This window comes from Malaclemys terrapin, chromosome 1, assembly GCF_027887155.1.
Source record: "Malaclemys terrapin pileata isolate rMalTer1 chromosome 1, rMalTer1.hap1, whole genome shotgun sequence".
Classification (NCBI taxonomy): Eukaryota; Metazoa; Chordata; order Testudines; family Emydidae; genus Malaclemys; species Malaclemys terrapin.
This window is the reverse complement of record NC_071505.1, coordinates 48,583,102-48,603,800: the sequence shown is the minus strand read 5'-3', so window position 1 is coordinate 48,603,800 and position 20,699 is coordinate 48,583,102. Positions and strand designations below refer to the sequence as shown.

At 36.7% G+C, this 20,699-nt stretch overlaps 1 protein-coding gene across 12 annotated transcripts in view; it reads left to right on the top strand.

Moving 5' to 3' along the window:
- FOXP2 (forkhead box P2) overlaps window positions 1-20,699 on the top strand; it is a 593,826-nt gene that overhangs the window by 442,269 nt on the left and 130,858 nt on the right. For all 12 annotated transcript variants that reach the window (XM_054023896.1, XM_054023887.1, XM_054023878.1 and 9 more), the window contains one exon: window positions 1,852-1,941. In XM_054023896.1, the coding sequence (XP_053879871.1) occupies window positions 1,852-1,941 (90 nt within the window). The remainder of the gene's footprint in view (window positions 1-1,851; window positions 1,942-20,699) is intronic.

The window sequence follows — 20,699 nt, the reverse complement described above, 5'->3', positions numbered from 1 at the left end:
AGTGTTTCAGAATAGGACCTTGGGGCCAAATCCTAGTCCCAGTGAAGTTAATGGATATTTTTCATTGACTGCAACAAGACTAGGATTTGGCCTTTAGAAACTATTCATGAACCATGATTGCAAAGAAAATTATTGTTCTATTTAAAATAGCAAATAGAACACAAGTTCTATGGTGACAAAATACTCCAAGTGCACATTGAAATACATTGAATTGTACTTATTTTTAAAGAACAGAAGCTGGGTCTCTCTCTCTTTCTCTCTCATTACCTAGGTTCAGGGGAATGTACGGGAATGTAATAATCCTTCTAGTGCTGAAGCTGACCTGTAATTACTTGAGAATTTGATGAAACAATAAGCAGATTGTTGTGGGAATGTCTCCAAATGTTAAAAGTATGTTCTGCAAACTTGTACCAGATCCTTCTATGGGGAGACAAATCAATGTTGTTAGGAGATGGTGTTAGTGCATTCAGTTTGTTTACTTTGGTTTCCTATGTCTGCCTGCCTTCTCAGAAAACTTGCTTGGAGCCAGACTGTAGCAGCCCTCTCTCTGTCTTTTCATAATTGATCAGGGGATGACTGCCTTCCCTGAGGGTTAAGACGTGGCAACTTTTTCTGTTTGCTCAGCATCTCAATGCAGTAGTTCAAACATTGTTCACACCAGCTGGCAGTGTAATGCCATATGCACATCTTGTCAAAGCAACTGTTGTCATGGATACTAGAAACTATCTTAAAAACCAGCTCATTTGAGTCTAATCAAAATTGTACCTTTCTTTATCAGCTGAGAATCTTGATTATTTTAGGAGAATATTGATGAGATTGCATTGTATTGTGATATATATACTGTATGTTCCAGTAACAGCAATATACCGTAGTTTAATACATTGTTAAATAACATAACTGCTATTCACTGAACTCAGACATTGAAGAGGGAGGAGAAAAAGAGTTCTTCAAGTAGCTTCATTATAAATGTTTTACAATTAGTTTAAACTGTTTTTCCTTTAAAATAAATCTTTTAGTAAGTGCTGTTTTGTAGCTCTTGTTTTTACAGTAATTTTATAGACAAAATTCATTTAAACTAGCCCTCTTCTGGTAAATGGAATGTTTATATACATTTCTATTGCTTAGCTTTATTTTGCTGAGTTGGAATGAAAACATAAAATAAATGAAAACATCTTATATTTTGATTGGGATAATGTCATCCACAGAAACTAATCTGATTGGTGGAGTGGTAATTTCTTTGTTCTCTGATTTTACTAAGAATGCAAATGAAAACCACTCAGTTTTATTTAGCATTAAAACTGCACTTTATTTTGTCAAAGGAGAGGTTTCCCCTTGAATTGTAAGTACAAAAAAGTGTTTTTAATCTTCAATGAATATCCTTATTAATTCACTTTCAAGATAATCTGATGTTGATTTGTCAAATTTAATTACAGCTTCCGGTAACACTTGAAGTCTACTGCTTTTGCTTCAAAATTGTAATACGAAAATGCAAATTGAATGATAATTTACAAGGGAGTGGGCATTTTAGTTGAACACTCAAAGACAAGTTCCTTGTGGAAATGAGGCTATTGATGCAGTTTATGATTTTTCCTCTTCAAGCACTTTAAACAAATTAACTTTATTTCCTGCAGGATTTCATGTACATCCATAAATTCTAGTGAAGTCTTATGTATGTACATTCTGAGGATTTTTCGTGTATATTTTAAGAAAAACTCAAGTCTAATGATTACAGATTGAATAGGAGGAGACTATATTTTCTCTGAATGTACTTACCTAATATTCACAGTGACTAACCAGCCTCTTTCTATGAAATGTTCAAAAATTATTTCAGGATTGTCTTTTTACTTTTAGGCACTACAAGCAGCAAGACAGCTGCTCTTACAGCAACAGACAAGTGGACTGAAATCTCCTAAGGGCAGTGATAAACAGAGACCACTGCAGGTTAGTAAAATATGCTTATCTTTGGGGCCTTATTCACAAGGAAGTGCATTGTGCTTGCACATGTATGTGTATGTCTGTAGTGTACTCTTGCATATGTACAGTTTCACAAATACAGTAGATATGCTTGCGTGCTAGTAGTTCATTTCTGATTCATAAAGAAAACTCACTGCACAATAAGAAAATGTAGTAGTTTGTAGATACTTAAAAGGTCACTTACTACAGAGATTTATGCAAACCAAATTTGAGTTCAATAGCTACAATATAAAGAATGTTTGTACAGATATCTTGAGAGATTGTGTGTGCTCTTACTCACAAATGGATGTAAAAATTCCTGTGTCAAGACTAGGAGTAAAATGATGTCTAAGAAAACAAAGCAGCCGTAGACAATCCACTAGCATTCCAACCAAGGGACAAATGCAGAACAACCCAAAGCTGCCAACACAACTGCGTGAATTGCAAAGGAGCTACACCTGCTGCTTTTAGAAAAAATATATTCTAGAGTTTCATATTTGAATGCTGTGTTTCATTCAGCATTTGTGAATTGCTTTACCACATGTTGAGTAATTTTTCCAAGTACTTTATTAATAAAAATATGTGTACCATTTGTAAAAGGTAAAACGTGTTATCCCAGGAAGTTTTGGTTGTTTTTTTGTTGTAAATTTTACCTCATTCGTAGGTTGTTGTAAGTAAGAGTTCTATATGAAATTATACATTGCTAACACCAGAGATTCTCACTCATTTCAAGCATACCAAATATTCATATTTTCACCTGTGAACAGCAAAAGACAACAATATGTGAGAGATGATTGTGCATGGCTCTGAGTGTAAAGAAAGTATAATTCCTCCCATCTTTTCCCTCACAGCCCCTATCTTTAGGCCTTTTGGAGGTCACATATTCTTTGATAGGCCAGTGAATTTCTGTGTGGTGCCTTTCTGGTTGGGGTTCTCCACTGAGCCAGAATTCCAAACAGCCACTTGGGGCTGCTCTGCATCCTCAGTTAACTTTCTTTAAATAAGTGTCTTTTTGTCTCAGATGTAATTTGTGTGGTGTGTTCTTTGGCTTTAGTCTTCATGCCATTTTTCTCTTCTGGGGTGTCTAAGGGAGTATCTCATACACAAGAGTTTTCTTTTCTTTCTTTCTCTCTTTCATGTGAAATTTTGCCAGAAACATTATGTTCACTTGTGCACTTTTTAATGTAATTCCACATTTTCACCCTTTTCTTTGTGACACATTCATGAAGGAACATAAGGACTCGTTCACACAGCTCTACGCTTCCACCTTTTTCCAATGTGCTTTTTAAATTGCAGCAATTTGCATACTTACGAGCTGTCTCAGTTCAGTGAGGACTGCCCTGGCTTTTTTAAACCAACTATAAGTGCTTACAACCAGGCCAAAGACTCAGGCAGATGTCTAAGGGGAATTAAATATATACAGTTGGCATCATGCCATGAGGATCTGCTATAGAAAGCAAGCAAGAGTCCTGAGACTGTCTCAGCTTCCCCACTCTTCTCCTCAGTGTTGGCTTTTCCCTCTACCGGATGTTCTGAAAGCTGAGGACAGAGACAAAAAAAGTGGCCAGACTGGCAGCAGCTGCCTGACCTGCCAGCCATGTTTCTTCAGTGAGTGCTTAAGGGTAGGATTGGCAGCTCAACGCTCCACCCACCACCTGGTCTTTATCTCAAGTCTAAGGAGGAAAGTGTTGGAAGGAACAGCTGGGAGGGATGGACGGTGATGAAAGAAGGGAAACATATAGGGAGTCAGACCTGAAACCTAGAGTGATGGTGATTATTTTGAGAGAGGGAGAGATTCTTCTGAAAGAGGGGGAGAGATTGGAGGAGATGCTCTGTGTCCTCATATTCCCTATGGATCAAACATGGAGGATATGCCCTGCGTTTTTCAGTCTCCCAAGGAAAGGAAAGGTATGTCTACATTAGAATTAAACACCCACAGCTGGACCGTGTCAATTGACTTGAGTTCACGGGGCTTGGGCTATGGAACTATTTAATTGCTGTGTAGAAGGTCGGGCTCCAGCCTGAGCTTGAACATCTATTAAACAGTCCCATAGACTGAATCAGTCATGGGCAGCCATGTGCGTTTAACTGCAGTGTAGACATGCCCTAAGTGGTAAAGATGCCTCGTGCTTCCTTCTCACCAGTGGTGGTGAAACAGGGGAGGAGTAAATAAAGAAAACAAATAGCAAATATTTTCTTTTCAAAAGCTCTCTAAAGCCAGGATTGCTGCTTTTTGATGCCAGATTTTGCTCTAGACACCCAGAATGCCCACAATGTCTCTTATTAAGTGTGTGCACTTTATTTGATACTTTTTAAATGAAAGAAAAATGAAATTTGTTCTCCAACTTCAGTTTAGGTATCAAATGTCACGTAAATTAAGGCCTGAGTATAATTCCATGTTTTATTTTTCTTTCTGACTGTAAAGTGTATAAAAAGGTTTGAAAATAACTTCTTGGAGTTTTTTTATTTCTGTCGTTGACTGTTAATACAGAGCTTTGCATTGTTCGTTATGTAGTGGAAATTTACATCTTGAGCATTATGATGCCAGTTAGGCCCAATATTGTAGTACAGATCATAAAATTGTACAACATTACTACATTATTATGACAGATTTAATGGTAACTTAATGCCAAAGTTTCATAGCAATAGGCACCGATACATATATACAGGTCTTAACAATGTGGGGTTTAGAGGACACAAATACAAAGAAACATATGCTTGAAGTAAAAGGAGAGAACAAACTTCTCCCACCAAAATATTAAATTAGCTTCAATATTAATGTGTTTCTAATTTCAGAACCACTGACCAATCTGGCAACTGGAAACAGATTGGGACTATATTATGGATCTAATAAAACTTTTAAAGTAACATCTGCATTCAAATGGAGGCGTTAGGTAATAATTCCCATTGCACCTCTCATGCACTCCATATACATAAGGAGAAAGAAGGAGGAAAAAATTTATATTTTTGTAGCCATTTTGTTACAAATTGTATTGTGTCTATTTTTGAAACATTCAGTATGGTATTTTATGTATGTTGTCTTTATTACTCAGTAATATGTGCAGTATTGTAGTGGCCTGCGGCACACATTAGCTAATCAGCAGGTTGAAAGGTTACTGCAGAAACTTTCAACCTCCCCTCACACTCATTGGCAAAAGTAGGGTTTTGGGGTAGTGGGCCATGGATTTCTTATGGTACTTCACACACAGTATGCCTTTAGGGAACCCTCTGGAATCATTCCAGAGGAATTTGGGTAATGATCCAAAGCAGTTCTTACTTGCTTCTTATGAAAAAATCCTTTTGAAAGTGACAGCATGTTATATAAGCTGGATAAAGGGGAGATAAGTCTTATGTTTTGCATTTTATATGTTTATGTATTTATGTGTTTATTTATTTATTTATTTATTTATTTAAATGGAAAAATATTATCATCATCCGGTTAGATCACAAATATTATTTCTTAAAGGTGCTCGTAGTTTAGACTTGGATCTGACCTTGTTCTGAATGATAACTGCATAGCTGTAAAATTTTTATAGATGCCCTGTTCCCAGAATGCGTATGTCTATCTACTTATCTCTATTTTTTTATTTACATTTTTTCTGGGTTTCAGGGCTGCAGATGGCATAAGCATTAGCATGTCTTATGCAAAACAGAGAAAAACATCCCATCTGACAAGCCTGAGTACGAGTTGTAGTAGTGATTTTACTTTCATGTATAGATATCTGAATAAATGTATTTGAAACATGTTTATATATGCCATTCATTACCCTAATGCACCAATTGAATGGATCCAATCAGTAGGTACATTGATTAACAACATATAGCAGAATAACTAAATAGGGATAGTGATGCGAACGGAAGATATTAGCCTAAATATTATGAGATATATTTTACTGTCTTATCTGTACATCCTTAAAAACATATTGTAATACTAAGGATAAGATTTTTGTAATGTTATTTTTGGTTCCTGAAAATGTGTTATCTTCACTAGTGATGCTGTGATTATGGTGACCTGTCGTGGAGCAAGCTGGCCACACGCCTGGAATTATTTAAATGTCATGACAATACATTCCCAGAGTACGTATAATAAATAAAAATCACTTAGACTTTTAGAACCTTTTCAGACAAGTAACTTTCCTACAGCCACTGAAGAATCTAGCGTCATGTAGCTTGGGTATGAAAACTTGCAGCATTATTGTTCTTGTTACATTTACAGCCATGAGTCAGACTTGTGGCTCTTCAACAACTGTACAAATTCTATTGATTTGCTATCATAGTTGAGCATTAGTGTGCTAGGATTATTTCCTTTATTTCGGGTAGTCTAATCTTTACATTGTTCATGTTTTACATTCTGCTGTAGGCTGCATACCTATTTGGATGGCAAGTTATACTTTTTTCTATAAGATCTATGAAAATCTGTTTTTTTCTATCCAGTGTAATCTCTATAATGGAGTACCTCATTTTCATGAAGTCGGGCTTCAAACTTTTTCTTAACTGATAATTATTTTTAATTCTGTAGGTTAATGTATTTATAGCTAACTGGTTGCTTATTAACATCTTAGTGCTAGAAGATTTGTTGCTTTCAACGTCAATAGGAATGCATTTTGTATTAGGATGCTATGTCAGGAAATCATGACTCCTGGAACCAAAGGGTTAAGCTCAGTGTGTACCAAGCCTGTTGTATAAATATCATGCTGTAGGGAGAGTTAGTTGTTAAGGCAAGCTTTGTTTGTTTAGTATGAACACGTCATTGAAATAATCATTTTATAAAATTTGGTTTTAGGAAAGTTAAGTATACATTTAAGTTTCATTACTTAATGTTTATTTTCTTAGTGTTTAGTATCCAGAGTACCAGAAGTTGGAAATACGTGTATATATAAAATGTCTAAAATATCAGACATTATCTTGTTGTAAAGTATTTTGTTCAAAGATAAGTCTGACAGTACACCTTCACAACAAAGAGATTACAAGCCCTGATTTGTCATACAGAGGTCATTGATCCTACAAAATATTTTATCTCGTGTGTAAATGACAAATGGAAATAATAAAGAACAACTCAAAAATAAAAGTAGAAAAACAAAACACTGAACAGCATAGTTTGGTTGGTGAAGGTGTGAGCAAGCTATGGGTGTGTGTTGGTGTATGTGTGTGTATGTGTGCAGGTGCATGTACATGTGAGTACAACATGTGACAGAGAAAGAACCAGTGGTGGAACTGAGAGGGGTATATCTGGGCGAAGTATAGAGTGAATGGGGTTCTGAGTGGTAGCGTAAGGAGTGATAGGATTAGAGGGAGGTAAACAGTGCACCATTTTCTTCAGAAGATAGAAAAGCATGTACCCACAAGGACACCCATGTATCCTACTTCTGGCCTCACCTGCCTGCTCTCCCTGCCTCAGAGCTGCCCCTAATTCAGTCATCTCCCTTGGGATCTTATGGTAAGATAAATTGATATAAAATAGTGAACAAAATATTATACTTATTCAAGAATGGATTTTAAAAACATAATGTATCTTATATTGTAATATAAAGAACTTGATGAGAAAGTAAAAAAGGACAAAATAGGCAAAAGTGGGCAGAAGAAATTGGAGAGCAGAAAAAATACCTGGGGAGCATGGGCACTTGCTTTTCAGTTTTGTCTTGGGGCCTGTAAATATGGAATACAATTCTGGTCTCACCCCTAACTATATACGGGATTCCTGCTTAAAACACATAAAAGGAGAAATAAATGTTTTGGATAATAACGTACATTGGGTTTCCTCTGTGCCAGGTCAACCAGCAATAGAAATCAATTTAATTAGTCCAAAACTCTCTTTCCAGATCTTCCAGCCAACTATATTTGTACATCTCTTCCACTTAAGACTAAGTAAGCCCTACCTAGCACAGGAGCAAGGGGCATGAGAATTTTGTACATACTCGAGAGCATTGATTTGGAGAGATGCAAATGTCTAATATGTAAGAGGAGAAAAGTGATAAACAGACTCGCCCTCTTGAGTATAACCCTGAAGGAAATGTTTGGCCTACATATAAGCAAACATTGAGGCTTGGGGTAAATTAAATCTGGAAGCTAGCTGCTGGAAAGGCATAAGTCCCATTTTCCCTAGTAAGTCTGCTATGAAGGATATGCACTTATCCTCTAAGGTGAAGAAATTTGCATCAGTGATACCCACTCTAAAGGCAAGGATAAACCCTAGAGAGGAAGAGGAGGCAAGGGAGTTATTTTTAGTTAAGGTGAGTGTGTCTGTGTGCATGTGTAAACTTCCATGCTTTCAGCAGTGTAGAAAACAAGAATTCCATGTAATGTAGAGAGATCAATATGGTAAGAAAGGAAGGACCAGGCTGTAATTCAGATGTGTATAATGGATACATAATATTGTATTGGAAATATTGTAAGGAAAATGCTTTTAAAAACCTGATTCTTCTGTCATTTATATGGGTTTTACCCTCATGAATAGAGGCCTATTCCAGAGTACCTGTCCTCTCTTTGATTATTTATGTTACTGGTGAAAACGAATACCTTGTGTCTGTTATCTTTAAGCCACAACATCTGTCAGGACAAGTATTGCTTTAAATCACTTCTCACTGTTAGAAACATCAAACATTTAAAAAAAAAAGTTAGCCAATAGATTCCTAGAATGCCTCTATCACATTCTAAATACTAAAGCAAATGATTTTGTATAAGATATTTTATGCTGTTCATCACCCACTTTAGTTTTCATATTGATTTATTGTTGCTGAAAATGTCTTTTCGGCTTATATTAAACATCTGTAGTTTATTCGTGCTCTATTTTTCACTGATAAAACAAATGTTTGTAGTTAGATATGTATGTAAAATATTTCTGCAACTCTTCAGATCTTATGAGTTTTATAGGGACATATATCGAAAAATCGGTACATACGCATCCAGTGCTTTCCACCTTTCTACTTGCAGTGAGTGAGAAGGAGACAATGTAGTAGTAATGCTTTTTGTAAAAGTTATATTTACAACCACTGATTATGTGGAACTAGAGCTAGCACATAATCAGCAATTTTAGAAAGCATATTAATTTTAAACATATACGGGTGCTACAGTTCATCCTCCTGGTTTCTATGCCTCTGTCTCTCAGAATTTTATTACTGTCTCTGAATCCTATATCCTTTCTTTTAGAGTTGGTTAGGAATTTTCCAGCAAAACATTTTTTGTTGGGAAATGCTGATTCATCATAAGTGAAACAATGGGAAAGGGTCAGTTTGGACAAATTTTTAGACGAGAATTAAAAAAATACATTTCATAATTCTCAAAATGTCCCATGCCAATATTCTTTAAATGAGAAGTTTTCTTTTTTAGGTAAACAAGTAGTAAAAAAAGGTATAAAATGGTTAAAATAAAAATGAAACATTTTGAAATGACTGAAACAAAATTTTCAATTTACCTTATTTGATTTTTTTCAGCTGTGAATTCATAATTTTTTTTTGAGATTTTGACTTTTTGTCCTGAGTCAGGATGGGAAAATGTGTTGCCATCTCAGAAATTCTTGTAGGATTAGAAAACCATTTCCTGTACATCTACTTTCTTTGCTCCTGTTATCACTCTCCTGTCCTCACCTTCAAGTTACCTATGTTGCTGATCCTCTGACTAGCTCTACTGACTGTGGAGTGGGGGGGGGGGGAAACGTTGGTTTGCCAATTTTGATTGGACATATTCCTGGAGGTTTCATCACATGACATGATCTTTAATTAAAGATTAATCTTTGATTTCTGGAGACTCCAGGACAATCCTGGAGGGTTGGCAGCCCTAGGGAAAAGGATCCCAAATTCACTCACTCATACTCTTCATATAGGCTCACAAATTTCAGACCCAGGATTTAGAGAATACTTATTCTTTTCTCAGACTAAAGAGCAGACCCACAGCCCCAAATTCTTCTCATGATGGATCCTGCCATTTGCCTTATACCAGGAACTACTGCTGTGAATTGGATGGATGGAGGAGTATCTGTCTTTTTCCTTATCTGGTCTGTAAACTACAGGAGTCCAGGCCCTAAAAATAAGTTTATTTTCTTTGCACTGCCTCAACAGCTGGAAACCTTTACTCACTCCCAACCCTCCCACTATGCTCCCTGCACAGCCTTCACATTCACCACAACTGCTCCTTTTTCTGCCACGTGAGTAGCTCCTTTATGGTTGTGGGAGATGCAGGTTTTTGTGAGCCACTCTTCCAGACTTTTTGCAACAGCTCTGATTGGTCTGATTCTCCCACTAGCTGGCTGACTGCCCAGAAAAGCCTGTGAAGAGCCAAGTGTGGATGTGTGAATGGCTCCCCACTCAGCATGATTCTATTAAAGGGTCTGCTAGCAAGCAGGTTCCTAATTACACTGGTTTAAGATTCCACCACTCAAGCAGGTGTCTCTTGACATCCTTGAATTTAACAAACATATCAGTGTACAATGATATAAAAGTTGCTGATCCAGAAAACCGCCAAGGAAAATATCCTGTAAACTACTTAGCATTCTGAATTGTTTTTGCTTAATTTTAATTCACTATCTGCTTTGCATCCAAGTGAGATACGGTGATTCTTTGTTCTGTAATTTTAAAAATCGCTTCAAGTGAAATCACTGTCAAGGTATAAGTTATCTTTCCAGGGGCATTTATTTAATTAAGCAATTGTAAATGCTTACAGAAAATTTCTTTCAAAAACAATGTCCTCTGTCTAGACTTTAAAGAAACCACACCCAGATGTAGTGGTATATGTTCTTAGTTCTGCTCCCTTCCAAATAAAAATCCAGGGCAGAAAGTCACACTAAAATGTCATTCTATCAGTTCTTTGTATGCAATTGCTGATTTTTTCTTAACAGATTCATTTTACTGCATACATCAGTTATTTGTATTGATTACTCATTTCATGCTCTTTGGGCTATATTTATGGGTATTTTACTTAGTGTATGTGTTAATTGTGCCATTGTTGTATCAAGCAGGGTGATTGCTTTGTCTGTAGTTTGCATATTTCAAAAGGAGAAATTAAGTATCCAGTTATATGCCACCTTCAGGGTAAGTGTTCGTCTTAGTTCACACTTCAACTTGCCAGTATAGGTATGAGATTAAAAAATGAATTATTGAAATTAACTAATTGATCATGCATAACTCTTACTTTGTATTTTAGTCATAAATCTAGAAACAGATTCTCTCAGTGCACACTTCAGGAACCAGAAAGTTTCATAATGCAGAGTGAAAGAGCACCTTAATACAACCTACAAGTACTAACACTTCTGATGCTGACACTTTTTTTTTTTATCTTAAAATTGCCACCTTGACATCTTCTGTTGTTGGTGCTACTACACATTCTCCAGTGATAAGCCACGGGGTGCACTCTAGATCTTTGTATGCCAGGTTGAGGAAAACCAATTTATTTCTTACTATATAGCAAGGTGTAATAGAACTAATGGTGCAAAATCTTACTAAATGAAACAGCTAATAAAGCAGTCTTTGAAAAGCAGCCCTACAAACATATCATAGAAAGGGAGCATTCCAACAATATCGATATGGTAAGGGTCCCAAAGAGGATCTCAAAATATAAATGGTTAATAAAATTCTCCCTTCAGTCACCACAATAAATACATTTGTTCAAGAAAACTATATCAGTAGATGGAAGAGGAGGCCTGCACGCTTGATGTTGAAGAAAACACAACTTAACATATTAGAAACATTTCTCTAGCAAGTTTCTCTTTCAAATTGATGTTGCTATTATTTAGAGCATATAGAGCCATGGACACAGTACTTAATAATAGTAAAAATACATACATCACAAAAGGTATTACCTAAAATAGCTTACAATCTAAACGCCCAAACAGATGATATATAATTAAAACCGCAGTCAATGAAGTTTCCTATGGACTTCTGTTCCTCATGGAACAGTTGGGTTTTTGGAAGTGCTTTTTGAGGCAGAGATAATTATGATAAGGATAATGGATGTAAGTAAGGATAGATGGATGGTTGCTTGGTCAGTGGTCTTTGCTGATCTAAATGAAAGAAAGCATGGAGTCAGGAGTGGATGATAGAAACAAAGACAGAAACTTAAGAGATGAAATTCCAGACTCACTGAAATAAGTTGCAAAACTCCAATGAGAAGTACATGATGTTAATTTGCTTAACTGATTTTAACCCCTCTTCAGATTGTGAAATACACAGAAAGTAGGTGGAGTGTTAGTGTTTCGTGCCAGTTGACACATGTAGTTATTTTTTTGAATATATTTTTATTTATTTTCAATAATCGTGAATAGGTAACACTGTAGAGCAGATAGAAAAAGTGTAAATGATATATATTTTTAATACACCATGAAAACCAGATGTAAATTTGGAGTGTTGTCTCCATTGATACTTCCTTTTGTATGGTAAAGGCTTGGATGCTTTTGATTGTCTCATTTGTTTATGGTAGAAATAGGAGTTTTTATTAGCACATTTTGTGTATGTGTGGCTTTTACTTCTCTGTTTTATAATTAACATTTTTCAGCTGATGCCATTAAAAATGTGTCAGATTCATCATAACTTGTAGGGTGTAACAGAAATATAATTGGAGTGTTAAATATGGATATTTGTATCTGGAAAGTAGATCCATCTCAAAATTGTCTCTTTTTTCTCTGCAATGTGCAGTAAGTATGGAAATCAGAAATTGCTGAATATATTTTCCAGAATCACAAATATTTTCAATAATTCATTTTCTCTAAAAATATATACTTTGATCATGGTTAGCACTTATTTAGCATCTTCTATCCAGTTATCTTATTGAAATATTTTAAAATAAATTAAATATCACAGCACATTAATGAGGTCTATTTTATTACTCCCATTTTAAAGATTGGGAAGCTGAATTACGGAGAGGACTAGTGACTTGCCCAACAAGTCTACTGAACGTGTGAGAACCGAGAATAAAACCCAGGTCTCCTTTTGCGGTGCTAAAAGAACCACACTTAGGCTTTGTGTACACTTACCAGGGATTCGACGTGTGCCGATTGATGCATGGTAGTCGATTTAGCGGGTCTAGTGAAGACCTGCTAAATTGACCGCCGATCATTCTCCTGTTGAGTCCTGTACTCCATCTGAATGAGAAGTTCAAGGGGAGTCAACAGGAGAGCATCTCCAGTCAACATCGCATAGTATGGACCCCTTGGTAAGTAGATCTAAGTACGTCGACTTCAGCTACGTTATTCATGTAGCTGAAGTTGCGTAATTTAAACCGATCTCCCCCTGTAGTGTAGACAATGCCTAATTCAGCATCATGCTGGATAGTTCAGTCACAGGAAATGTTTGTGTTTGTGGGTGTTGGTAGGGAAACATTTGCAGAGCTCTTCAGACATTTTAGATAAGCATTTAAATATTAATGTTAATTTAAATGGGATTTTACAATTTGTAACGTAATACTCTAACACTACATTTTTAAAGCAAATGATTATGACTCTTTCTGTGCTTTTTAAGAATGTGTTTAGATATTGAATCAGACAATCTTCTTGGCTAGTAATGATCCAACATACATTTAGAGGAAAGAATTTCTTAGTAACTGTCAGGACTAAATTTTTTTAATTCTAATGGCATGCAATTAAACTACTACATAAACTAAAAAATACCTCTTAAAACCCACCTATTCATGAAGCATTTTGGCTACAATTACCATTTAATACAGTGTGTTTATTATATTTTATTGTATTATGTTTATTGTGATTGTAGACTATAAGCACTCCAGGGTGAGAATTGTTGGGTTTTTTTTTTTAGAATACTTCAGCTAATGTACAGCAGTGTACCTATGCTGACAGCATCACCTCTATTATAAATTTAAATAAATACTGTTTACACTTTACAGTGGTATCCACTACAAAGAAGTAGTTTGGATTCTGTTGCTGCTATATACGGGTTCACTTTGAGATTATGCACACTGATACCTGATCTTCCTCACAGTGAAGTCAGTGTCAAAACTCCAAATTATAAAAGCCATAGGATTGGACCATTTCTTGCCTTTAAATTGAGAATGAATGAGTATATGGCATAGCATAAAATTTACACAAAAATGAAGTTTCATGCAATCCTATATGAAGCCCATATTTAGAGAGATTGTTGAAGGAGCCCTATGAGGAATCTGCAGACAGACATCTACTCCAGTAAAATGTTCTCGTTCAATAACTTGCTCTTTGTTTTCCTCATGACAGTGTCAGTAGGAGCTCCATAACTGTAATCTCACTTTGAAAACCTTTGCTTCACCTGACAGTTCCTTCTTTTCTTGTGTTTGTTTTCTCCCTCGATATAAAATATTTCTTATTGGGTTTTTGACTGTGCTGCAGTGATACAGGTGGTAGCTTTTTCATTTTTGTTCTGGGAGAGTTAGTTGGTTAGATTTTCATTGCAAGTCATTTTATTATTATTGCTGGTAATTATTGATTAATAATAGCCCATAATTAGCATGAGATGTATAGTGTATTCACAGAATATAAACATGCGGAAGAAATCCAGTATAGACTCATAATTAGTGTTTTCTCTATATTGGAAGACAGTGACTCTGTTGGAAACAAGATCTGCATATGGACATAGAATCATAGAAGAATCATAGAACCATAGAAGATTAGGGTTGGAAGAAACCTCAGGAGATCAGATAGTCCAACCTCCTGCTCAAAGCAGGACCAACACCAACTAAATCATCCCAGCCAGGACTTTGTCAAGCCGGGCCTTAAAAACCTCTAAGGATGGAGATTCCACCACCTCCCTAGGTAACCCATTCCAGTGCTTCACCACCCTCCTAGTGAAATAGTGTTTCCTAATATCCAACCTAGACTTCCCCTACTGCATCTTGAGACCAATGCTTCTTGTTCTGTCATCTGCCACCACTGAGAACAGCCTAGTTCCATCCTCTTTGAAGTAGTTGAAGCCTTCAGGTAGTTGAAGGCTTCTATCAAATCCACCCTCACTCTTCTCTTCTGCAGACTAAACAAGCCCAGTTCCCTCAGCCTCTTCTCGTAAGTCATGTGTTTCAGCCTCCTGAACATTTTCGTTGCCCTCCTCTGGACTCTCTCCAATTTGTCCACATCCTTTCTGTAGTGGGGGCCCCAAAACTGGACACAATACTCCAGATGTGGCCTCACCAATGCCGAATAGAAGGAAATAATCTCTTCCCTCGATCTGCTGGCAATGCTCCTACTAATGCAGCCCAATATGCTGTTAGCCTTCTTGGCAACAAGGGCACACTGCTGACTCATATCCCGCTTCTCATCCACTGTAATCCCCAGGTCCTTTTCTGTAGAACTGCTGCTTAGCTAGTCGGGCCCCAGCCTGTAGCGGTGCATGGGATTCTTCTGTCCTGTCCTTATTGAACTTCATCAGATTTCTTTTGGCCCAATCCTCCAATTTGTCTAGGTCACTCTGGACCCTATCCCTACCCTCCAGCATATCTACCTCTCCCCTCAGCTTGGTGTCATTTGCAAACTTACTGAGGGTGCAATCCATCCCATCATCCAGATCATTAATAAAGATGTTAAACAAAACCGGCACCAGGACCAACCCCTGGGCACTCCGCTTGATACCGGCTGCCAACTAGACTTCAAGCCATTGATCGCTAGCTGTTGAGCCTGACAATCTAGCCAGCTTTCTATCCACCTTATAGTCCATTCATCCAATCCATACTTTTTAACTTGCTGGCAAGAATACTGTGGAAGACCATATCAAAAGCTTTGCTAAAAGTCAAGATATATCTCGATGTTGCCAAAAGTGATCATGTCTCAGAAGAGATAGAAGGAATCTGCTACCTGTTTCTGAAAAACGTTAGCCTGGTTTATTGGCCCAAACACCAGTACATGATCAAAAACTCAGTGATAATCAAAATTATGCATTCCTTCACTTCTGAATATACCCTTTTTAATATCAGTGTCACTGTTTCAGTGGTTATCATTAATAGGTCAACATTTACCCAGATATATTGAGGTTATGTGCTGTTGGAGAAAATTGGATTGCTCACAGGATTAATATTTATTAGTGTTATTAATTATTTGTATTATAATCGCTCCCAGAGGTCCCAACCAAGATTGCATACTCATTGTGTTAATCATTGTACAATCATATATGAGAGAGAATCCCTGTCCCAAAGAGCTTACAGTCTAAATAGGTAATTCAGACAAAGTATGGGAGGGAAACAGAGGTACAGAGAGTTAAAGTGATTTCCCCAAAGTCACATAGCAGGTCATGGTACCAGCAAGGAATAAAATCCAAGTCTTTTGACTCCTAGTCCTGTGCATCAGGCCACAGTCCCTTCCCTATTATACTGTGAGAGGATATGAAATGTTTTTCAGCTCTACAGCTCCTGTTCAAATCTACGCCAAGTCAGTAAAGAGAGAAAACTATGAGTTTAGTCTCCTTTTTAGAATATAGGTATCCCTGTTTATAAAAACAATATCATGATTTGTATCTTTAGCTTCACTCTCCAGATATGTCACTCTGATACCTAAATGAATAAAAAACATAATGACGCATAGGAGTTAGATCCAGGTATGCAGGTTAATTTTTTTTTTTTTTTACAAACTATGTCCATGGGATAGTCCAAGTATAATCTTATATATAGAACTACTATTCAGATAGGCAAAATATAAAGTCTAAATTATTGGTTGTCTAGTTCTGAAAAAAATATCATCTCTGATGTGATGGAAAAGCTTAAGTAACTCTGAGATGAAGGAAAGTGAAGATAGAACAAAACAGTGCTAGAATACAGCCTTTTACTCTTTTGTCTCCAATAACCCTTCAACTTACCAGCTCCAATTTGAGAAACTAGTGATTTAGTTTCAAGAACTTTAGCATCACCAAAATCTTAAAGTACATACTTTACATTTCTGAAAGCCATTCAATTTTCCACTAGAAATTAAATAGCTATATGAGTTCATGCTTAGGAAAATGTAGAGCCTTATCTAACCAACACAACTTGTGGCCTTCCAAGACATGGCCATCCCAAAAATATTCACTGATTATGGTTGCTCTACAAGCCAGCTAATATGGAGACACTATTGAGCTGCAACTGGTTAAGGTTGAGCCTTTTTCTGCATTCAAGATGGGATTCATTCAAGAAGGGATTCATCCTCCTTGTTATGTAGGTAAAATATCAGTAATTTAGGATAAAATATATTACATGGATATTAATGATCTCAAAACCAAGCATTATAAAGCCAGGTAGTTAAGAGTTAAAATTAAACTTAAAAAGAAATTAAACAAATTACTATATGGAAATGCACACTTAGGGCACCCACCCAAACAACTTCCACTCTGGTCTAAAGTAACACCATGCAGGGGATGAAATGAAAGAAAAAAATGTGTCATTAACATTCAGTTTACTCTAATATGAGACATCACATTGTTATTGCATTTTGTTACTGCAAGAAATTTGAAAGAATAGCATGTGAAAGCTAGAGTTACTTCAACATTGTTAGTCTATTTCACTGTAGTCTGTTTCAAGATCCACTGGGTTGTTTAACTGAGGTGTCAGGCATACAGGTATAACCCAGCTGTTCAGTATACTAGAATAGCACCACAGGCAAAGTTGGCCCTCTGCACTGAAGAATCCTTGCTAAAGACTAAAGACTTCTGGTGCATCACTTATTTTCTCCCTGCTGTGGCTGAAAGAGCTGAGAGGCTATGTTAGGCTTTGAATATTATTGTGGTCTGCCCCTCTACCCCATCTCAGTATCCCTATTTGTGTTTGTAGATGCTAAGAGATCTAAGAGAGGGGAGAATTCTTGAGCCATTCTCCAAAAGAAAGACAATGACAACATAGCTCACTTTAGGAGGGAGACATATTTGAAGGCTGGAGAATATTTCCTCATTCCTTGAAGGCAGTTTCAGATTTCAGATGCAGCTGCCTTATTCACTACTTATGGCTGTGACGTTGAATACAGGAATTCTGACCCTTTATCAAATCTGTCTGGTGAAAGACTTGATCTCTTTAACTGCAAAATCTATAGTACCCTGCAGAAGCTCAAGAAACCCAGGTCTTTCGATGTCCCACAGTTGTTTTTTTGTTTGTTTGTTTTTAAGAAAAGACCTTGAAGAAACAAGAGCAAGTAACAATAATCCTGTCAACATCAATCTTCAATCACATTCAGTGCCACATCTCCCCCACTTCTTCAGAGTCCCACTTGTGGAGAAATGGAAAAGAACTAAAAGCATTGGCATTATATATATCTTTATATATCTCATAATGCAGGAGGGTATGTGTATGTGGATCCAGTGGTCACTGCCTTCAGGAAGGTTCTAAAAAGCTCATGTTACTGAGAATGTGCTCATCCTAACCATGTGGCTCTGAACAGCCCCTGTTAGAGCCATATTAAGGCATAGGCAAGTGCCGACAATGACATCAGAATCTACTTTAATTAAAAAACAAAACAAAAAACGTATTGTTTCTAGCCCTCCTGACTGAACTAAACAGCTTGAAAAGGTGGCACAGTGTTTCTCTGGCATACTCAGCCAGTGTCTTGATCTGCCACAGGATGACACCATCTAATATCCAGAGCGTCTGATGTTCGCTTTCAATATCTCTCCAATTGCAAGGCTGTGGAAAGAATCAATATTTGGGTTAACTGTCTTCAAGGGCAATCTCTCTCATTATGCTCTTCACTCTTTCATCCATTAAGTATATTTGATGCTGGAGATATTTTTCTTTGACTACTCTGTATATGTCTGTATTTTTATTTATGTTTCAGGAGGCATTTTTATTCTAAATGCAATTTTTAGTTGTGTATAACTTATTGTAAGAATTACCATTCTGTGTAGAATTTCTTATGCTTGTTCTGAAGTCAGAGGCAATTTTTTGGAAAATTATAGGTTCAGCCATTTTTATATTAATCCAGTGTATTGTTTGCTTTTAAAAAAAAGAAAGGTTGCTTTAAATGTGTTAAAATAATCCGGTGTTTGATTTTATTTTATCATCATTATTATTTTTCCATGAGTTGGTTAATTCACACTTGTCATAGACTTAGGGCCAAATTTTTAAATGCCTTCAGGCACCTATCTCCAAGTTGGAGGTAGGCTCCTGAAAAAAGCCTTTAAAAATCTGGGCCTTAGTCCTCATGAGAGCCTTCGATGTATTCAAAGTTTAAGAAATACCCAATGTGTACTTCCCCCTAAATGTATTAATATAGAGCATATATCTGGAACTACACACGTTTGAATCTTGCATCCCACATTTTAACAGTAACATAGGAATATAGTAATTGCCATACAGGACCAGACTAGTATTCCATCTAATCCTGTATCCTGTCTCACAGTGCTCTGTATCAGATGTTTCAGAAGAGAGTGTAAGATACCCTGCAGTAGGCAATTATGGAATAACCTGTCCACAGAGAAAGTTCCATCCTAGTGCTCCTAAATAGGATATTTGATCAGTTGAGTTTTGCTTTGTTTAAAAAAATGCAAAATCTATGTTAATACAATGTTATAGTTGAGAACTAAGCACTCAAAAGTTAGAACATTTAGAACTGTGATTTCCCCAACAACTGTAACACTACTACACTGCTGATATATACTAAGAGAATGTCCATTCATACATATTGGGGACGAGGGGAAACAATTTACAATTTTTATGACATACATGGAAGTTGTGCATTTATTTTCCCAAACATAACTTTGTATTAACTTTTTAGTTGACAATTCTCTATATATTTAGTAACAGATTTTTTTAAACATCCACTTATTTTGAATAATTGGTTGTTAACATATTGATACATCTAATTTATCAATTTTTTAAAAATAACTTCAATTTTTTTCATTGTTCAGCTCTGGAATGTGGTTTACATGGTAGCATTATTTCTAAAGTTTCCAAAGCTGTTTCCTCATATATTTTTAAACTAAAATGCAATTTCTGAGTTATTTTTATAACCATCTTGGCATCTGATAAATATATCACTTTAGGTTTTTTGTTGCCAGAAATATAGACTATGAAAAAAAAAATATTATTAAAAAAAAGATTAGCTGTTTGCCTTTGTTCTACCGCATATTTGTATTATTATTTGTTCTACTGTAGCACCCAGGGGCATCAGTCAAAGATCATGGTCCCTACCAGAGAGCTCACAATCTAGGAGCTCACAATCGAGGCTTTCTTCTGGCAACTAACAAAAGTTACTAGATCACAGGCCCTGGTTCTCATGGGGGACTTCAATCACCTTGACATCTGCTGGGAGAGCAATACCGCAATGCACAGACAATCCAGGAAGTTTTTGGAAAGTGTAGGGGACAATTTCCTGGTACAAGTGCTGGAGGAACCAACTAGGGGCAGAGCTCTTCTTGACCTGCTGCTCACAAACAGGGAAGAATTAGTAGGGGAAGCAAAATTGGATGGGAACGTGGGAGGCAGTGACCATGAGATGGTCAAATTCAGGATCCTGACACAAGGAAGAAAGGAGAGCAGCAAAACACGGACCCTGGACTTCAGAAAAGCAGACTTTGACTTCCTCAGGGAACTGACAGGCTGGATCCCCTGGGAGAATAACATGAAGGAGAAAGGAGTCCTGGAGAGCTTGCTGTATTTTAAAGAATCCTTATTGAGGTTGCAGGAACAAACCATCCCGATGTGTAGAAAGAATAGTAAATATGGCAGGCGACCAGCTTGACTTAACAGTGAAATCCTTGCTGATCTTAAACACAGAAAAGAAGCTTACAAGAAGTGGAAGATTGGACAAATGACCAGAGAGGAATATAAAAATATTCCTCAGGCATGCAGGAGTGAAATCAGGAAGGCCAAATCACACTTGGAGTTGCAGC